Raw genomic sequence first — 17,103 nt, forward strand, 5'->3', positions numbered from 1 at the left:
CGCGCGCCGCCGAACCACCCAGAGGACGGGGGATAGAGCGGCTCCCCCACCCCCGCCCCGCGCCATCGCCCTCGGCGCCCCCGTGCGGGCGAGCGCGGCGGCGGCGGTTCCCATGGAGATGGAAGATGGCGCCCAGGGGTGGGAACAGGACCGGGGGGGAAACGGGGCATTCCTGAGGGTACGGGGTGTACCGGGAGGAATCCGCGCTGGGAGCGGCGCTGGGAACGAGGCAGGGGGGTGGCCAGGCGCTGCAGGGCTCCGGGGGCCGCGCTGCCATGCCCGCCCCGTGCCACCCCCTCATGGCCGCCCCGTGTCCCCTCAGACCGCCATCGCTCCTCGGCTCCGCTGCAGGTCCTGCTCTTCCTCAATGGCTGGTACTGCGCCACATATTTTCTCCTGGAAGCGTTCGTGTTCGTGTACAAAGGTGAGTCCTTCCCTCCTGAACTCTTCCCCATCCCGCCGGGACGGGCAGGAATGTGGTGCTGAGGGCGGTGCTTTTCCTGCAGTGCTGCTCCTGCCCTATCCCGTCTCCAACTTGGTGCTGGACGTGGTGCTGCTTCTCCTCTACCTCGGCATTGAGGCCACACGCATCTTCTTCGGTGAGTGCCCCTGAATGCCAGACGCTCCTCAGGGAGTGCAGTGTCTTGGGACACCCCCAAAGACCATCCCTGGCTGTTCAGGTTGGATGAGGCAGGCAGCAACCTGGGCTAGAGGAGCGTGTCCCTGCCCAGCGGAACGGGACATTTAATTCCCCACCCAAAACCCTCCCATGATTTCCATGATCTGATCCCAACTTTGTGTTCCACAGGCTCCAAGGGGAACCTGTGCCAGCGGAAGGTGCCGCTGTCCCTCAGCCTGGCACTTACAGTGCCGGCAGCTGTGCTGGCCGTGTACTACCTGCTGCTCCAGACATATTCCCTGCGCCTGGAAGCGTTCCTGAGTGCCATCCTGCTCCTCTTCTATGGCCTGGAGCTGCTCCTGGGCTTCCTGGCACTTCTCTCCTTCTCCAGGTGCCACATCCCAGGAACTGGGGGAGCCGGCGTGGGAGCTGCCAGGTTGGTTTGGCACCCACACATCCTGTCTCTGTCCTTTTCCACAGCGTGGATCCCTACTGAGGACACGGCCCAGGGATGCAGGGGAGCATCACCAGCTCCATTTCCCAGCCCCAGGAAGGGGGAGGATCCCTCCTTTCCCACTGCCCATTTCACCTTGCGCCACCTGGACACATCTGTCCCACCTTTGTTGCTTCTACGTGGACATATCCCTCTCATTTTTCTTGCTTCCCACTTCACCAGGGACCTGCTGCCAGAGATTCATCTCTCCCTTTTCCCACTTCCCACTTCACTCACTACTCCCTGGACATATCCCTCTCACCTTTCCCATTCTCCAATCCACTTGGACTCCTCAGAGCTTGAGCCAGCTCAAGGTATGAAGAATCCTTTTTTTTTCTATGACCTTCCTGAATAATTCACTATTTTCCAATAAATATTTATTTTTACTTGGTGCCCAGGAATGTGGGTCCCCCTGGGAATGCTCAGGTGCTTCCAGCACCTCTGAGCCAGTTTGGGAAGCACAGAAACCCACTGGAGGAGGAAGAGGGTGAGGGACATAGGTGCACAGACCTCCCCAAATCCCTCCCATTCCCTCATTATCCCAAATCCCACCATAGGAAGGCAACAGGAGCGCTGTGTAAAAGACTGACAATGTCATCTGAGTTTATTACACAATTCCAACCTATCCAAAGACAAATCTAATCACTGCGAGCAGGAGGGGCGGCGCCTCGCCGGGGCTTCCAGGGATTTGCTCTGCAATTTGGGGGGAATCTTTTCCCCCCCTCCTCTATTTGGAAAGAAACTAAAAATCTGTGGCGGTAAGTAAAAAAAAACCCGGAGCTCTCCTGCCGAGTGCTCCCACCTCGCGGGGCTTGGGAAAATCGGGGTGGTTTTTCCTGAATTTGGGTTATTTCAACTTAAAAAGACTTGGAGGGCCTGGATTTTCCCACCTGAGTGCGATTCCAGCCCTAGAAGTCACCCAGTGTGTCCTGGCTCATCCTGACCCTCCTGGGCTCTCCCTCCCTCTCCTTCTTGGGATTCTAAGGGGACACAAGGGGGTCACAGCCTGCCCTGCCTCTTCCGCTTCCTCTAAAACAAGGAAGGCTCTGCGGGAGAGGCCGGAGCTGCCGTTTGGGTGGGAATGCTGCTGTGGGGAATGTTGGGATAGAGAGGATGACCCCCCGCCCAGCTCCAGCCCCTTTTTCCCAGCTCCTGGAGGGTGCAGGGGCAAAGGAGGAGCGTGGCACAGTGTCCCACCAGGGCGATGGGGACGCGAGTGTCCCCAGGCAATCCAGAGGATGGCACATGGCTCCAGATCCCAGGATCGGGAGCTGTGCATCTCCAAGCTCCCAAGCTGCACAGGGAGGGCTCCGTCTCCTCTCTTCCCCCCCGGACTGGGAAGGGCTCACAAACCTCCCTCCATGGAATATAAGCACCATTTCTCTTTGGGTCCGAGTATCCACAGAGCGGAGCGGGATGGCCCCAGGAAGCAGCAGCAGTGGTGGGGGGGATTCCCAAGGCCACGAGGTGCGGGCGGGGTTCCCGCCCAGAGGGGGCTGCGGTGGCGAGGAAGGGACTGGAACGGGGCGGAGCAGCCTCGGGCACGGCATCCTGGTCGAGGTGAGGAGATAGAGTCCATTAAAAACCACTTCCTGCCAGATTCCTGTCGGGAGAGAGGAGAGGAATGGTGAGAGTGCCCTTCCCTCATCCCTCATGCTTCCAGGGGATTCCTGAGCCTCCCACCTGTCTCAGTGGTGCCGGTCCCTGTCTCTGTCCCTGTCCCGATGCCGCTCGTGCTCTCGGCTCCGCTCCGGGAAATAATCCTCGTGCCGATCGTCACTGTGGAGCAGATCCCGGTGCCGCCGGCTGCTCTCGCGGGACCGGCTGGGAGAACGCTCCCGGGATCGGTGTCTTTTCCTTTGAGAGGAGACAAAACCCAAAGAGTGATTTTTCAATCGCTCACCTGCAGGGAGGATCCCCTTCTCTGGATCCAGGGGGATACCTGGAGCTGCTGCTGGAGCTGCTGCTGTAGGATTTGGCCTCAATTCCATGCAGGCAATCCTTGAGGGAAGAGAGGAGGACGCGGCACCGCTCATCACTGGCCACGCGTGACTGCTTGATGACAGCGATGGCTGTGAGCAGCGTTTCGATGGCGTTGCTGTAATCCCCTGGAGAGCGGAGCAGGGGATCAGGAGCGGGAATCCATCCCGGGACAGGGGACATGAGGGACACAGGAAGTACCTGCACTGGCACCGGACACCGCCTTGGAAATGGCGCTGCTGGAGATGGCGCGGTTGCGGTTCATGATCTCCTCAAACTCGCCTTCGCTCACAGCCGGGATCGGCGGGCCCAGCTCCCGGCTGTTGGTACAGCAGGAGCGCAGGTTCAGCGGGATCCTCCCTGAGCATCCCAACCCCACTCCTGCCTGGCTCACCTGCTGTGGTTGTAGGGAGCCATGGCCTTGCCATAGGTATCTGGAGGAGGTCCCAGGGCGGCGGTGGGTGGCGGGAAGAAGGCGGGATTGAGGTGCAGGGCAGGGGGCACAGCCCCTGGCGGGGGCACAGCCAGGGGTGGGGGCAGCCGGGGTGGTGGAGGCAGCAGGTGCTGGTAGGGAATTCCAGGGGGAGGTGGAGGGACTCCGAAAGCGGAGGAGAGGGGAGGCGGGGGGGGCATGGGAGGGGGGGGTAGCCCCATGAGGGGCAGCGCGGGGGGGCGGCTGAAGAAGGGCAGGACCGAGGGAGGCTTCTCCATGCGGGTGGGGGGCAGCGCGTTCTCCGTCGGTGTCGCCCGGCCGTCCACCGCATCCATGGAATCCCGGGAGTGGGCCCGCGGAGGCACACCTGGAAGTGGCATGGGGAAAGAGCTGTGAGGTGCAGCTGGAGGGTATCCAGGTCTCTGAGACCTCCTGCTCCTCCTCTTCCTCCCACCCCTGGAGGGCTGGAGGTGCCCAGAGAGAGATCCAGCCAGCCACATTTAGCCTCCGCTTCCATATGTTTTTCCAAGAGGGGCCCAGCTTTCCAGCAAGACCCCACACAGTGCCCTGAGGACAGGCAGGTCACAGGGACAGGAGCCAAAATCCACAAGGAATGGTGAGAGATCCCCAAAGACATCCAAAGACCCGGAGAGCCTGAGATTCACACGTGGATTTGGAGAGGCCCAAGCATGGAAGAACATGAGGGGACAGAACTCAAGTGCTGACAGCAACGGAGCTGCTGCTAGAGGAAGGAAAACTCAGCATTCCAAGAGGGTCAAGAAGCCTTGCCCTATCCAAAGAGGCATTGAGGATGAGACAGAAGGGGTGTGACAGGAGCCACGGCTCCCAGCTGTGCCAAAAGGGTGCATGGGAGCTCCGCTGTGCCCTGGGGGCAGCCGGAACTCGGCCCAGGGAACACTCCCTGCTCCACCAAAACTGCAGGGCAAGTTGGGACACAGCCTAAGCACCAAGCAGCCGGTCCCCTCGGGCACCTGAGCCAAAGGAAGGGAGCGAAGCAACTCTGCTGGGAAGGGGGAGTTTTCCTTGCACAAAACATGCCAAGGGATCTACAAAGACCAGAGCTGGCCAAGACCTCCTCGGACATGCTCCTGCCAGGACAATCCCTGCGGATCCCATCGCATCGCTGCGGAGTGAGGCCAGGACCACCTATTGCCATTGAGGGACGCCCACGGCCAGGCCCCAGCTGGAATATTCCTCCAGTGTTGGGCACCTTACCTCCGCAGGGATGGAAAAATTCTGGAGCAGATCCAGAGAGGAGCTACTAATAGATATGGAGGGTCTTAGCTATGCTGAGAGCCTGAAGAGCTTAAGCCCATTCAGTTTGGAGAGGAGGAGGAGGAGGCTACGAGGGATCTTCGCAGTGTGGGAGCACCTAAAAGGGGATCATAAAGACTCGGGTCAGGAGCCAAGTCGTCTCAGGAATGGGAAAAACAACCCCCAGATGCTCCTGGCAGGGATTCCCCCCATCCCGAGGGCTCGCTGGGCTGGGCCTGGCAGCTGATCTGGGGGGGATTTGGGATGTGTGTGAGATGGAACATCCCCCCCCGCCCCCGCCTCACACCGGCGCCACACTCACGTTTGCGAGCCTGAGCCTCGAACTGCGACAGGTTCTGCCGGGTCGCCAGTCTCACCTCCACCTTGTCTCCATTCAGGATCTTTCCAGGAAGCAGCTCCAGGAGTTTATGGACTGAGTTCTCGGAGGCCACCACCACCTCCGCATACCTGCACAGGAGAGAGGGAGGTTGAGCCCCAAACCTGCTACACAGACCTCCGTCAGACCCTCCTCCTGATCCCATCCTGCCATTCCATGCCCCCTCCTCACTTTTCCATGCTCTTTGGCATGCTCCATGAATTCCCTGTCCCAGGCAGGAAAAGCACCAGCTGCTCCCTCACCCTCCACCAAACAATGGATGTGGCAATGAGGGCCTGGCTCCCATCATTCCCACCCGAAATTCCATTGGCTCTCACCCCTTGGATTGGCCATTGGCTCGGTTCTCCGCAAATTTCAGCTCCACCACGTCGTAGACTCCAACGGAGCGGATGGTCTGGATCAGCTGCTGATCAGTCGTCCACTGCGGGCATAGGGAACAGGCTGGTATCCATGTCTGTCCCCAGTGTCCCCCCATCCACCTGAGGAATGTCACCTCCAGACTTCCTCAGGGAACTTAAAATCATCTGGAACAAGCCTTGGAAATGGATAACAGCAACAAGTTCTCCAGACAAGACAGAGCCTTCCCAAAACTGTTCCTGAACCCCTGAGCAGGAGAAGGCAACTCAGGAGCAGCACCCCAAAGTCACAGCTTCAAAGGGACATCAGCAGATACCCCAGCCCAGAAGCTCCTCAGGGATACAAATCTCTTTTCCCTGAGGATCACAAAGCCAAGCCCAGCTCACAATCCAGCTCAGGACACCAGCTCAGGATTGAGGAGGAGCAGGCCCCTCAAAATCCCTGCCACTCCCGTAGAGAGCCCCGCAGCCCCTCAGAGGTTCCCCAGGAATCCCAAATTTCCCAGGAAGATGAACTCACCCAGGAGAAGCTCCCGATGTAGACGGCAGCCCTCTTGTTCCGGAGCCCACTGTAGGTGTACAGGATGGCCGGGGGTTTGCTGTTGGGCTTGGGAGACGGCTCCTGACGGATCTCTGGAGGTGCTTCTGAGCTGCTGGAACGCTTTTCCTGGGGCTGGGAGCTGGCTGCTAACACGTCGTCGTAGAGATCCATCTGGTCAGCATTACTGAACTCTGGGTCCTGCTGGGAAAACGTCATGAGATCCTGGCTTGGGAAGGGCTTGGGAAGCCTTCTTTGCTGTTTCCAAACCTGCTGTCCCAATTCCCAAGCGGAATTTCCAAGCTGAGTTCAAAAGTTTAAGGCCCAAATCACTTGGTTTGGGTCTCTGCACAGTTGGGAATTACAGCCACCCCTTGCCAGGGCAATCCCAAAAAACAGGATGATGGGCTCCGATTTCATGGAATCATGAAATGGTTGGGGTTGGAATAAGGATCATTCCATCCCACCCCCTGCCATGGGACACCTTCCACTATCCCAGGTTTCTCCAAGCCCTGTCCAACCTGGAACTGGCCTGGAACACTTCCAGGGATGGAGCAGCCACAGTTTCCCTGGAAATCCGTTCTGGGGCCTCACCATCCTCACAGGGAAGAAATTCTTCCCAATATCTCATCTAAACCCCCACTGAGCTCCAGCACACGGAACAGCCCACTTGGATCCCACACAACAGGACAAGACCCTGTTGCTGCCAGCAGGAAGAAATTCCCAATTTGGAGGGGAAGAATTCAGTGGTGGAAAACCAAATGCCCTCCAGGGATGAGGCTATTGCTCCTTGGCAACACATGTTTCCCAAAAATACAACGTGGGAAATTGCACACTCCCCTCAAACCATGCCCAGCACCCCAAACTTGCTCATTTTTGGAGAAAAAAAAGCTCTTTTTAGGGTAGGAGCTCCCACACGTTGGCTCTGTCCCTTTGGCAGAGGAAGCTCCAGAGCTGGGAATTCCAGTGTGTCCTAGATCTGCCTCCCAATTCCCACTCTGTCCAAGGCTATATTTAATTTGGAATGTCCAGCAAGTGCTGTGTTTACTATGGATCCCAGTTCTTCGTTCAGATTGTGCTGAGTGTTTCATCCCACAAATCATTACATGAGGATCCATCCCACAGGAGCTGGTGTGCCATAAAAACCAGAGGTTCTGCTCCCAAATTTTCAATTCCAGGCAGTTTGGAGAATGTTTTCTGCTGGAGACAGTCTGAGGATCAGGGAATTGCAAACATCCTCTTGGGAGCTGGACAGAGAAGGATGCTCAGCACACAGCTTTCCAAAGATTGTGGAAACCCAGGAATCCAAAAATCCAACCACTTTCCCTCTCCCTGAACTTTTGCATCCAGCTCTTTCCCTGCAGCTGATAAAAGAATGATTTGAAAAGGGAGCTGTAGTTTTGTGTTCATTTCCTAAAAAAGCTCAAGTGTTTGGTTAATCCAACTCCCACGCTCCCACCTCCACCAGGAGCCTTTGGACACAGCCCAAGGCTGGAAGATTCCCGCCTGGAAGTTTCAGAAAGTCAAGACCAAAAATAGGAAGGAGGGGCTAGAGGAGGAATTCCTTGGACTCCCTCAGTTCTGCTACTTAGGGGATTCAGCTTGGGAGATTTTAGGGATTTTCCTGCTCCCCATCCATGCACACTGAGTTGAGGTGCACAGGGATGAAGCTGGGCACTGTTAGTGGGAATCACCATGTGGGAATGTAGGATTTGGAATTACACTGGCATCCCTGGAGTGCTACAGCGACACCACAGCACCTCCCCACTGCTTTGATCCTGGCATGGATTCATTCCAGGTGCTCTCCTGCCACACATCCCAAAGGGAGGAACATGCCAGGGTCAATGGCCTGGATCACCATTCCAGCTTTGAGAATCCTCCAGCCACTTGGTCCTCCCAGGAGATTCCATGGGATGTTCTCATCCAGTAACCAGAAGAAGCTTCTCTTGATCACTTCAGTTCACAGGAATTCCTTTCTCCATGGTGATTCCTTCCTCCGGGTGCTTTGCTCCCAGTTTCCATGACTTTTCCTCTTGCCAACTTCTTTCCACAATCTTTCCATGGCAGTTTCAAATTTTCCAACATCTGCCTTTGCACTTGCTTTCCCATATCCATGAACTCCCTAAAATCTGCTTCTCCAACACCCCCTTCCTTCATCATTTCCTCCTGTGAATCCCTGGGATGGGACAAGCAGCACAGGAACAGCAACTCCTGCACAGATTCCCAGCCTGGGTGATCCCATGAATTTGGCTCCTGGTATCCCTTCACTGTGTAATTCCCTGGAAGTGCCTCTTCCAGCTGGGATTTCTCATTTTTCCAACCAGGACTCAATCAAGCTCTTAAATCCCAAACATTCCGTGACCAGACACGTGTCACAACCCACAGGGAAACCCTTTAATCACAGCTGGAGCTGGCAGCCACTAAGATCTGGGAACGATTGGGAATGATCCTTCCCTTTTCCCAGCCACACCAGTTGCATCTTCCACTGGGATGAGCTGCAGGACACTGGGATCTCTTCCCGAAAGAAAGGGGGGGTATCTGCACCCCCATCTCAGCCCTCACCTGGGTGAACTCCTCGTCGGCGTAGATGTCAATCAGATCCACTCCCTCGGACATATTTCCAGAGGCAGGAAGAGCGGGAGCCCGGGCTGGGACCGGGCGGAGCCAGGACACGGAAGGTGCTCTGGGAATGGGGGGCAGGGGGTCAGTGAGGCCCTGGGGACCCGCTGGGGGCGTCCCCCCAGATCCCTGTGTGCCCCAAATCCCATTTCCTCACCCCAGTCCCTGTGTCCCCCTAAACCCCCTCTTCCCTCCAAATACCTCTGCCCCCCATAATCCCTTTTACCCCCTATTTCCCCTCTGCCTCTCAAATCCCCTCTTCCCCCTAAATCCCTGTGTCCCCCCAAATCCCATGTCCCCCCTAAATCCCTGTGTCCCCCTGAATCCCCTCTGCTCCCCAAATCCCTGTGCCCCCCCAAATCCCATTTCCCTCCAAATCCGTGTCCCCCCAGATCCTTCTGTCCCTCCATATCCTGTCTCCCCCCTAAATCCCTGTTTCCCCCCAAATTCCCTGTGCTCCCCACGATCGCCCACTGCCCCCCCCCTTTCCGCGCCGCCCCGTCCCCGCCATATGCGGCCCAGCGGAGCGGCGGGGCCCGCGCTGGGGGGTTTCTGGGCAGGGGGAATGTGAGAGGAGGGGACGGCGGGTCGCGATATGTCGCGATAGGTCGCACCCCCCACCCCGGGCCCCCCCTCCCCCGATCCCAGCCCCGCGCGCGCCGCCCGCGCTCACCGCCAGCGCCGCCGCGCCCACTTCCGGGCGTGGCCACGCCCACTTCCGGCACGCCCCGCCCCATCGAGCCAGGAGGGGGCGCGGCCAGAGCGGCACCCGGCAAGATGGCGGCGGCCAGGGTTGGGGGGGAAGGGGGAAAACTGGGAGGGCAAAGGGAAGGGAAAGAGGTGAAAGGGGATAGGAGGGAGGGAGAGGCGAAAAAACAGGTTAAAGTGCGAGGAAAAGGGTGAAAAAAGGGGTAAAAGGGGAAGAAGAGGGAAAAACAGTGAGGAAAGGGGGAAAAGAAGGGGAGTGTGGGAAAGGGAAAAAACGGAGGGAAAGGAAGGGAAAGGGGAAAAAAGGGTAGAGAAGGGAAAGGAAAAGGAGGGGAAAGGGGTGAGTTTGGGGGAGAGGCAGGATGGGAAGTAAATTAGCGTATTGAGGGGAAAAGAGGAGAGAAAAAGGAGGAGAGTCTAAGCAGACAGAAGGGGATTTTGGGGGGAAAAGGGAGGTCTGGGGGATTGATGGGGTCTGGGCAGCGGGGTTTGGCGGGGGGTGGGATTGGGAGTCGTGTCCAGTAGGATTTGGAGAGGTCGCTGTGAGCAGGCACTCCCAGGCCTGATATCCCTGTGCTTTCCCTGTTCCTTCCAGCTCTGCTCCCTGCGCCGGCAGCTCCTGTGGCCGCTGATCCCACAACGCAGCTACCGGGGGGATTCCCCCACGGATTCCGGGAAGGACATGCTGGAGATCCCGCTGCCTCCCTGGCAGGAGCGTCCGGATGAGCCACTGGACACCAAGAGAGCCCGCCTGCTGTATGAGAGCAGGAAAAGGGGGATGCTGGAAAACTGCATCCTGCTCAGGTGCGCTTGGCTCTGAGTATTCCAGGACATTAACAGGGAAGAGTTCATTGAGGTAGTGCAAAAATCCTCGGGATAAGTTGCTCCAAGATCTTGCTGGTTCAGGATCCAATGATGGAATAGAGCTGGGAGAGCTCAGTGAGCCAAAATCCTTTGGGAAGGATGTATGTAAATCCTGGGACACGTGAACGCAAGGCCACGTGGATTTTGGGGTTGAAGGATAGATTAGAGACATAGAATTATGGAATTCTGGAATGATTTGGGTGGGGAAGGACCTCAAGGACACCTTTCACTATCCCAAGTTGCTCCAAGCCCTATCCAGCCTGGCTTGGACACTTCCAGGGATGGAGCAGCCATAGAGTCTCTGGGAAGTCTATTTCAGGGCCTCACCACCCTCTCAGGAAAGAATCCCTTTCCAATATTTCACGTGAACTAGTGCATGGAAAACTGGAATGGTTTGGGGTGGAAGGGACTTAAGGGTCATCCAGTTTCACCCCCTGCCATGGGCAGGGACGCCTATCACCAGACCAGGCTGGGTAAGGGCATTCCAGAGCTTCTCTGGGAGTGCTGTGCAGGTGTTTTCCCACCCATGGAGGTGAGGGAGAGCAGGCTGGGGGTCGGTGTTTTCCAGGATCACACTGAGCTGGTTCCTATATCCCAGCTTCTCCTTCATCTCCCGCTCATCCTGATCCATCCCTGTCCAGCCTCTTTGCCAAGGAGAACCTGGCGCACATGAGTGAGGAGCAGCTGAACCGCTACGACCGCCTCATCAATGAGCCCAGTAACGACTGGGACATTTATTACTGGGCCACTGGTATGTGTGGCCACACCCTGGGACACCGGGATGGCACCTGGGCACAGCACAGAGCTGATTTTTCCCTGTTTTCCCTTCAGAAGCAAAGCCCACGCCGGCAGAATTTGACACTGATGTGATGGCCATGCTGAGGGAATTTGCCAAAAACAGGAACAGGGAGCAGAGGCTCCGGCAGCCGGACCTGGAATATCTGTTTGAGCCACCACGCTGAGGGAGGGGATGCCTCTGTCCCCCATTCCCTGGAGTAGCGCAGGGACATGGGGCTCTGCACTGGTGTTCCCACCTTCCCTATGGTTTTCGTCCTCTCCCAGCAGCCTTTGGACACTCATGGAATGCTGAATAAAGCCCTGGCTACTGGCCTTGCCTGGCTGCTGGCCCTGACCCTCTCCTGCTTTGTGACATCGGGGTCGTGCCCTTGGTGACATTCCCAGCTCAATCTGGCACATGCCACCTCACTGATATTCCCAATTCCCACCTGCCCCTTTTCCCAGGAACCCCAGGAGGTGACCCCACCCCAGGGCGGGGGCTGTCCTGGAGCTGGAGTGGGACGTTCCCGGTGGTGCCCTCCAGGGACAAGCAGGGAGGTTGTCCAACCTCCTGCCCTCCGGTGACAGTCTCACGGGAGGTCCCCGTTGTCGCGGTTACCGGGAGACAGAGTCGAGTTCCACAGGCGCATTCCACAGCTTCGGGGCCTGCTGGGAAGGCCCTGCAGCTCCAGTGCAGCTCTGGCCATGGCGTAGGGCTGTACCTCAGGCCATTCCTGGCGCCAGTGGCCCATTCCCAGAGCCAGCATGCCGTCCCTGCCGCAGGATTCGCCCGCCACGGGATTGGGGACGGGGTTCCCCATGGTGAGGGGCCCCCCCTCCAAGCTCGTGGGCTTGTATGTCACCACCTACGAGGCAGCCTTTGGGAAGGGGCCCACGGGGTCACCCCAGAAATTGAAGGAGGGGCACGTTTTGGGGATCGAGCCCCCCAGTGACAGGAGCATCCACCCTCTCCTCGGCGTCCACACCGGCTCGGGATATGTCGTCAACAACTACTCAGAGCTCAGATCCGTGATCTTCCCGCATGTGGAGCGGTAGGTCCCTGCTCCAGGAGTCTGGGGGGCACATTTTGGGATCACTCCGTCACAGCCATTCCCACCACAGCCAGGACACCGACATTTCCACCACCGCCGAGGACTTCAAGGTCTTCGGGCGCCCTGAATACCACAGGATGTTGCCCGAGCATGTGGATGATCCTCAGTGTCAGTATCCCACTGGCTTCTCCTTTTCCCGCCTCCGTTTCGGGGAGGTGAGAGCCCCAAAAGCGTCCGGGGAATACGGCATCCAGAGCCCTTGCGCCAGTCCTGCCAAGCCAGGTATGATTTTGGGGTCTTGGGAATCCCAGGGAAAGCTCCAGCCTTAGTGGGAGGGTTTTGGGGTGTTGAGATCCCAGGGAAAGCTCTATTCCCAGAAGATTCTGGGGTCTTGGTGATCCCAGGGAAAGCTCTGTACTTATGAGGATTTTGGAGTGTTAGGATTCCTAGGAAACCTCTGTAAGGAGGGTGTGGGGCCCTGGGGGTTCCAGGTCCAGCTCCAACATCAGGAAGGTTTTGGGATTATTGATGGTCCCAGAGCCACATCTAACTCTAAGGGATTTTGGGATGTCAGTGTTCCTGGAGCCAGGTGAGACGTCAGGAGGTTTTGGGAGTGTTGGAGACCCCCTGCCCACCTCAGACACAGTGGGACAGGTGTATTCAGGTAATGCCAGGCCTGGGGACACAGGGGACATCCCTGCTCCATCTGCTCCCCGCAGATGTCCCACTGAGGGCGACGGAGCTGTCGGGCTGCACCGGGACCACCCCGAGGAGTGACCTCACCCCACCAGAGCAACCCGTGAGCCCTGTCCCCACTGTGTCCCCTGTCCCGCCCACCCCTCAGCACCCTAGGGGATACTTTTCCTATCCCACAGCTTGATGTCGGTGATGGTCGGATGGATTCCTTTTCTGCCATATGCAGCACTGTAAGCAAAGGGATGGGGTGGCAAGGGACATCCTGTCCCAGTGCTCCCAGTGGGCTCTAAGGCAGCGGGAGCTGCCTGGGCATGGGAAGGAGTAGGATCTCATCCCCATGTCTCCACACAGCCCCAACCTGCCATGGGCTACCCAGCCCCCTTCGCCCCCCCGGAGCTCCAGGTGGCACCCAAGGGAGTCACTACCGTGAAGGTGGGTGCAGCCTTGTCCCCTGTCCCATCCCTTTTCCCAAGGGACCACGCTCCCAACCCACTGCATCCCTCAGAAGCCGCTGGGGTATGGCACCATCCAGAACCAGTACCTGATCAAGCTCTCACAGCTGGCTCCCATAGCACCAGGTGAGTTCGGGGGGGCTCACATCCCCCAGGAAGAGTGGACACCCCCCTCACTAATCCCTCCTGGATTTTCCAGGCTGGTGGGCACACACTCCAGTCACCTGGGCCCCGAGATCTGTGGAGGGCATCCAGATCCCGAGTCCCAGTGGCTTCAGCACCAACAACCGTCCCACCAACCTGTGGCGCATTGATGACCCCCTGACATGACCCCCCCCCAAAAAAAAAGTGCTGCTGCATCCTGGGAATCCCATGCTCGCCTTTTCCCAAATCCCCGTAGGAGGAATAAAGACCCTCTGTGATGCCATTGGATTGCTCCCTCATTTTGGGGGTTTCCTGCATCCCAAAAGCTGGCAGGAGGGGTCTGGGTGGTTGGGGGGTGTCACCTGGCCAGCTGCCGCTGGAGGGCTGTATGAGCCCGGCTTTCCAGCTTTCCGAGCCGGCTTTGGGATGACACAGCTGATTTGCGGCAGGAAAGTCCGGGAAGGGCTGTGGTGGGCAGCAGGAGGATGAGGAGGAGGAATGACCCCGTAGGGTGGGCAGCCATGGCATGTGAGGCACTTGGAGAGGCTTCCTCCATACCTTCCCTGGCCATGGGGAATGGGATCTGTGCCCCAGGGAGTGGCTCCCCGCAGGGTCCCAGGGCATGTGGGGAATCACAGAGGGACTCCTCACCAGTTTAAGGACTCCCACCCAGTAAAAGCATCCACACACAGCTCAGGGAGCCCCTCCTGCCTGTTTAGGAATTCCCACCCAGCCCAGGCACCCCACACTCAGTTTAGGGCCTCACACCGAATTCAGGGTGAGGACGCTGATGCCAGGCTGCTGGAAAAGGGGCTGGGACTGCTGCGGTGTGAGGGGGTCCTGCCTGGTTTGGGGACAGAACCGGGACAAGTAGGACGGGAATGGGGCCGTGGGAACGGCGGGACGGGGCATGAATGGGACTCGGTGGGCGTGGGAACGAAGGGGCGGGGCGTGAATGGAATGATAGGCGTGGCCTAAATGGGCGCGAACGGCGGGGCGGGGCGTGACTTGTGCTGGGGCGTGGCCTCTACGCCGCTGGCGCGGTCTCCCACTGGCCGCTGCGCGTTGCCATGGCCACGGCGTCGCCCTCCACCCCCCCGGCCGCCGCGCCAGGTCCGGTGCCGGTCCCGGTGCCGGTCCCAGTGAGCGATGGGCAGCGGCGGCTCCTCGGGGCGCGGGGCCCGGCTGGCGGCCGCCGAGGGCCCCGACGGCGTCGAGCAGCGGCTGGAGGTGCGGGGCCGGCAGGTGCCGGCTGAGCTGTGGGCTCAGCAGGGGCTGCGGAAGCTCTACCTGAGCGACGCGGGGCTGCGGGAGGTCCCGGACGAGCTGGCGGAGCTGCAGCACCTGCGGACCCTCGCCCTGGACGGCAACGAACTGATGGAGGTGCCCGAGGCCGTGTGCGACCTGCCCCACCTGGCGCACCTGTACCTGGGCCGCAACGGGCTGCAGGAGCTGCCGCCCGCCTTCGCCCAGCTCCAGAGCCTGCGCTGCCTCTGGATCGAGGGAAACTTCTTGGCCCACTTCCCCCGCGCCCTCCTGCAGCTGCCGGAGCTGCGCAGCCTCCAGCTGGGGGACAACCGGCTGTGCCGGCTGCCCGCGGCGCTGCCCCGCATGGCCGGCCTGCGGGGGCTCTGGCTCTACGGGAACCGCTTCCAGGAGTTCCCGCCCGTGCTGCTGCGCATGGATCACATCCGCGTCCTCGACCTGGATCGCAACCGCATCGCCAGCTTCCCGGACCTCAGCGGCCTCGCCTCCCTGCGCCTCCTGTCCTACGACCACAATCCCGTCCGGCAGCCGCCCTGTGTCGGGGATGAAGTGCAGCTGGTGGGGGATGGGGCGCAGGAATACATGGAAGCGCGGCAGGAGCGGCTGCAGAGCCTGCAGCGCCAGGAGGAGGAGGAGGAGGGCACCGAGGCCGCCCCGGTATCCCCCGAGGATGGGCCTGAGGATGGGGAGGGGGAATTTGCGGCCCTGAGGGGATCTCCTGAGGAAACGTGAGCCGCTGTCCCCCTGAAGGGGTGCAGAGCCTCCACCTGCCTCCCAGGGAATTCCCATCTAGGGCTGGGAAAGGAGGAAGTTCACAGCCTCCAGAAAGGAAAACCAGCGGTCTGAGGATCAGCCTTATCCAGCTGGGACAGCAGCATTGTGTCCTGGATTGGTAGGGCTCATGAATCCCAATAGTTATCCCACCTGAGAGCATCCCATCTACTCCAGGGTGCCTTGCATTGGGATACAGCCCCCTTCCCTGAGGGGTGCTCCCACACTGCCACCCCACAAGAACGGGGACATTTCCACTCCTCCACCTCTGAAAGTACTTTACTCCTGTCCCAATGGGCAGCACAGGAAAAAGCAATGCTGGTTGCAGCCATTCCATGGATCCCATCATCCTGGAAAGCTCTGAGGTTTGTGAACAAAGGCACAAACCCTGAGAACCCCGTCCTGCTGCTGGAATTGGGCTGGGGAAGAGAATTTTCCACCAGGCTCCTCCTGGCCATCAGGTTTAGAAAGGAGCTGATGAAAATTCCACCTGGGTTGAAGCACTGCCTGTCTCCAACCTGGACAGGGTTTTGCCTCCGTGGGAAGAGGAGGCTCATTCCTGGCACAGTCTGTCCAAAATGGGCACCAGATCCAGGGCTGACACCTTATCCTTCCTCTTCCTCTCTCCAAGTGCCTCTTGGACCAAACGCAGACAATAAAAAGCACAAATCCAAGGAATTTGTTGTGAGAGAAAAGTGGTGGGAACCAGCCTCAGGGAAGGGTTTATTTGGGATCCCCTAAAACCAAGTGACATATCCTGGTGTGCAACCACCAGCTCCTCTTCTTTTGGACATCCAAGGAATCCTGATTCCCTCCGTCCATCTCTGAGCTGAGTTGCTGTGATGGAAAGCTTGGGGATCCGAGGTCTGCAGCTCACTGGAGGTTTCAAACCACACATCCGCTTTTAATGGCCATGGATTTGGGGTTGGGGCTGGGAGGCTGCCAGAGCTCCTGCCACATCCGCTCCGGCACTGGCAGGGCGGATGCTGCCGGCTTTTCCCTCCACTTCCTATTCCGCAGCAGGACCCACGGCTATTTTGGACACGTGGAACTTCCTCAGCTGCGGGATCTGCAGAAGCTGTCAGTGCCAGCTCCTCTGGGGTAATTTCAGGGATCTGGGGCTTAGCAGGAGCTTTGAATCAGGTCTTCCCAATAGGTGCAGGCTGTCAATCCCTTTTCCCACCCAGGTACCCATCACTGTAGGGCAGAGCATCCCAGGATCCCACGACATCCCAGGAACACACTCCTGGAATTCTGAGTGTCTCCCAGCCCTTCATGCCATCGATCCACAGTGATGTTGCTTTGTCTGGGAAGACACTGCTGCTAATTAGCAAGGAATTATCCATGATCCTGAGGGTGCTGACCCTGGCAGGGACCCTCAGCATTCCAAGCTCCTGATGTAGGCAAGATCTGATGCCAGCAGCTCTATTCAGATCCCTGCCAGCCCACCTATTCGGCAGGAATTAGGATGCAGGTGGCTCTGGATGCCACCAGCCTGTCCCCTGGCTGGGATCAGATCCAGGAGCTCTGACACCTGGGATAAGGGGGTCCTCCCTCTCTGCAGCCTTTTCTCACCACCCAGCTTTTCCCAAGGAGCTGGGTTGGGATCCAGGCACTGGTGGTGATGGTGGTGACACCGGGACCAGGAGCTGCCGCAGTCGGT

The 17,103-nt window shown here is 58.7% G+C and overlaps 5 protein-coding genes across 9 annotated transcripts; 4 read left to right on the top strand and 1 right to left on the bottom strand.

The window, feature by feature from the left end:
* The first annotated feature begins 43 nt into the window (after positions 1 to 43).
* On the top strand, positions 44 to 1,761 carry TMEM216 (transmembrane protein 216). Of its 4 annotated transcripts, none has more exons than XM_050975166.1 (5): positions 44 to 138; positions 323 to 424; positions 507 to 599; positions 809 to 1,426; positions 1,670 to 1,761. In XM_050975166.1, exons 1-5 carry the CDS (start codon positions 126 to 128, stop codon positions 1,699 to 1,701), a joined length of 858 nt encoding a protein of 285 aa, XP_050831123.1. In that variant the 5' UTR covers positions 44 to 125; the 3' UTR covers positions 1,702 to 1,761. The 4 variants fall into 4 exon arrangements, with proteins under 4 accessions (XP_050831123.1, XP_050831124.1, XP_050831125.1 ...); XM_050975167.1 differs by having other exon boundaries at positions 809 to 1,055; positions 1,670 to 1,754; XM_050975168.1 differs by lacking the exon at positions 1,670 to 1,761 and having other exon boundaries at positions 809 to 1,010; positions 1,100 to 1,259.
* On the bottom strand, positions 1,691 to 9,423 carry CPSF7 (cleavage and polyadenylation specific factor 7). Its single transcript, XM_050975162.1, has 10 exons — positions 9,384 to 9,423; positions 8,654 to 8,774; positions 6,074 to 6,292; positions 5,515 to 5,618; positions 5,123 to 5,268; positions 3,487 to 3,892; positions 3,294 to 3,412; positions 3,055 to 3,220; positions 2,796 to 2,969; positions 1,691 to 2,715 (listed from the first exon to the last, which is right to left on the bottom strand). The coding sequence occupies exons 2-9, from the start codon at positions 8,705 to 8,707 to the stop codon at positions 2,801 to 2,803; spliced, it is 1,383 nt and encodes a 460-aa protein (XP_050831119.1). The 5' UTR covers positions 8,708 to 8,774; positions 9,384 to 9,423; the 3' UTR covers positions 1,691 to 2,715; positions 2,796 to 2,800.
* Positions 9,424 to 11,414, top strand: SDHAF2 (succinate dehydrogenase complex assembly factor 2). The gene is made up of 4 exons (XM_009097113.4): positions 9,424 to 9,502; positions 10,014 to 10,222; positions 10,924 to 11,033; positions 11,114 to 11,414. Exons 1-4 carry the CDS (start codon positions 9,488 to 9,490, stop codon positions 11,242 to 11,244), a joined length of 465 nt encoding a protein of 154 aa, XP_009095361.1. The 5' UTR covers positions 9,424 to 9,487; the 3' UTR covers positions 11,245 to 11,414.
* Positions 11,415 to 11,553: 139 nt separating this feature from the next.
* On the top strand, positions 11,554 to 13,686 carry LOC108963102 (uncharacterized). 2 transcript variants are annotated; one of them, XM_050975164.1, is made up of 7 exons: positions 11,554 to 12,111; positions 12,182 to 12,393; positions 12,831 to 12,910; positions 12,987 to 13,037; positions 13,159 to 13,239; positions 13,313 to 13,385; positions 13,459 to 13,686. In XM_050975164.1, exons 1-7 carry the CDS (start codon positions 11,825 to 11,827, stop codon positions 13,587 to 13,589), a joined length of 915 nt encoding a protein of 304 aa, XP_050831121.1. In that variant the 5' UTR covers positions 11,554 to 11,824; the 3' UTR covers positions 13,590 to 13,686. The 2 variants fall into 2 exon arrangements, with proteins under 2 accessions (XP_050831121.1, XP_050831120.1); XM_050975163.1 differs by having other exon boundaries at positions 13,159 to 13,385.
* Positions 13,687 to 14,552: 866 nt separating this feature from the next.
* Positions 14,553 to 15,401, top strand: LRRC10B (leucine rich repeat containing 10B). Its single transcript, XM_030240385.2, has one exon. It carries the CDS (start codon positions 14,553 to 14,555, stop codon positions 15,399 to 15,401), a length of 849 nt encoding a protein of 282 aa, XP_030096245.2.
* The last annotated feature ends 1,702 nt before the right edge of the window (positions 15,402 to 17,103 follow it).

This window comes from Serinus canaria, chromosome 5 (genome assembly GCF_022539315.1).
Source record: "Serinus canaria isolate serCan28SL12 chromosome 5, serCan2020, whole genome shotgun sequence".
NCBI classification, from domain to species: domain Eukaryota; kingdom Metazoa; phylum Chordata; class Aves; order Passeriformes; family Fringillidae; genus Serinus; species Serinus canaria.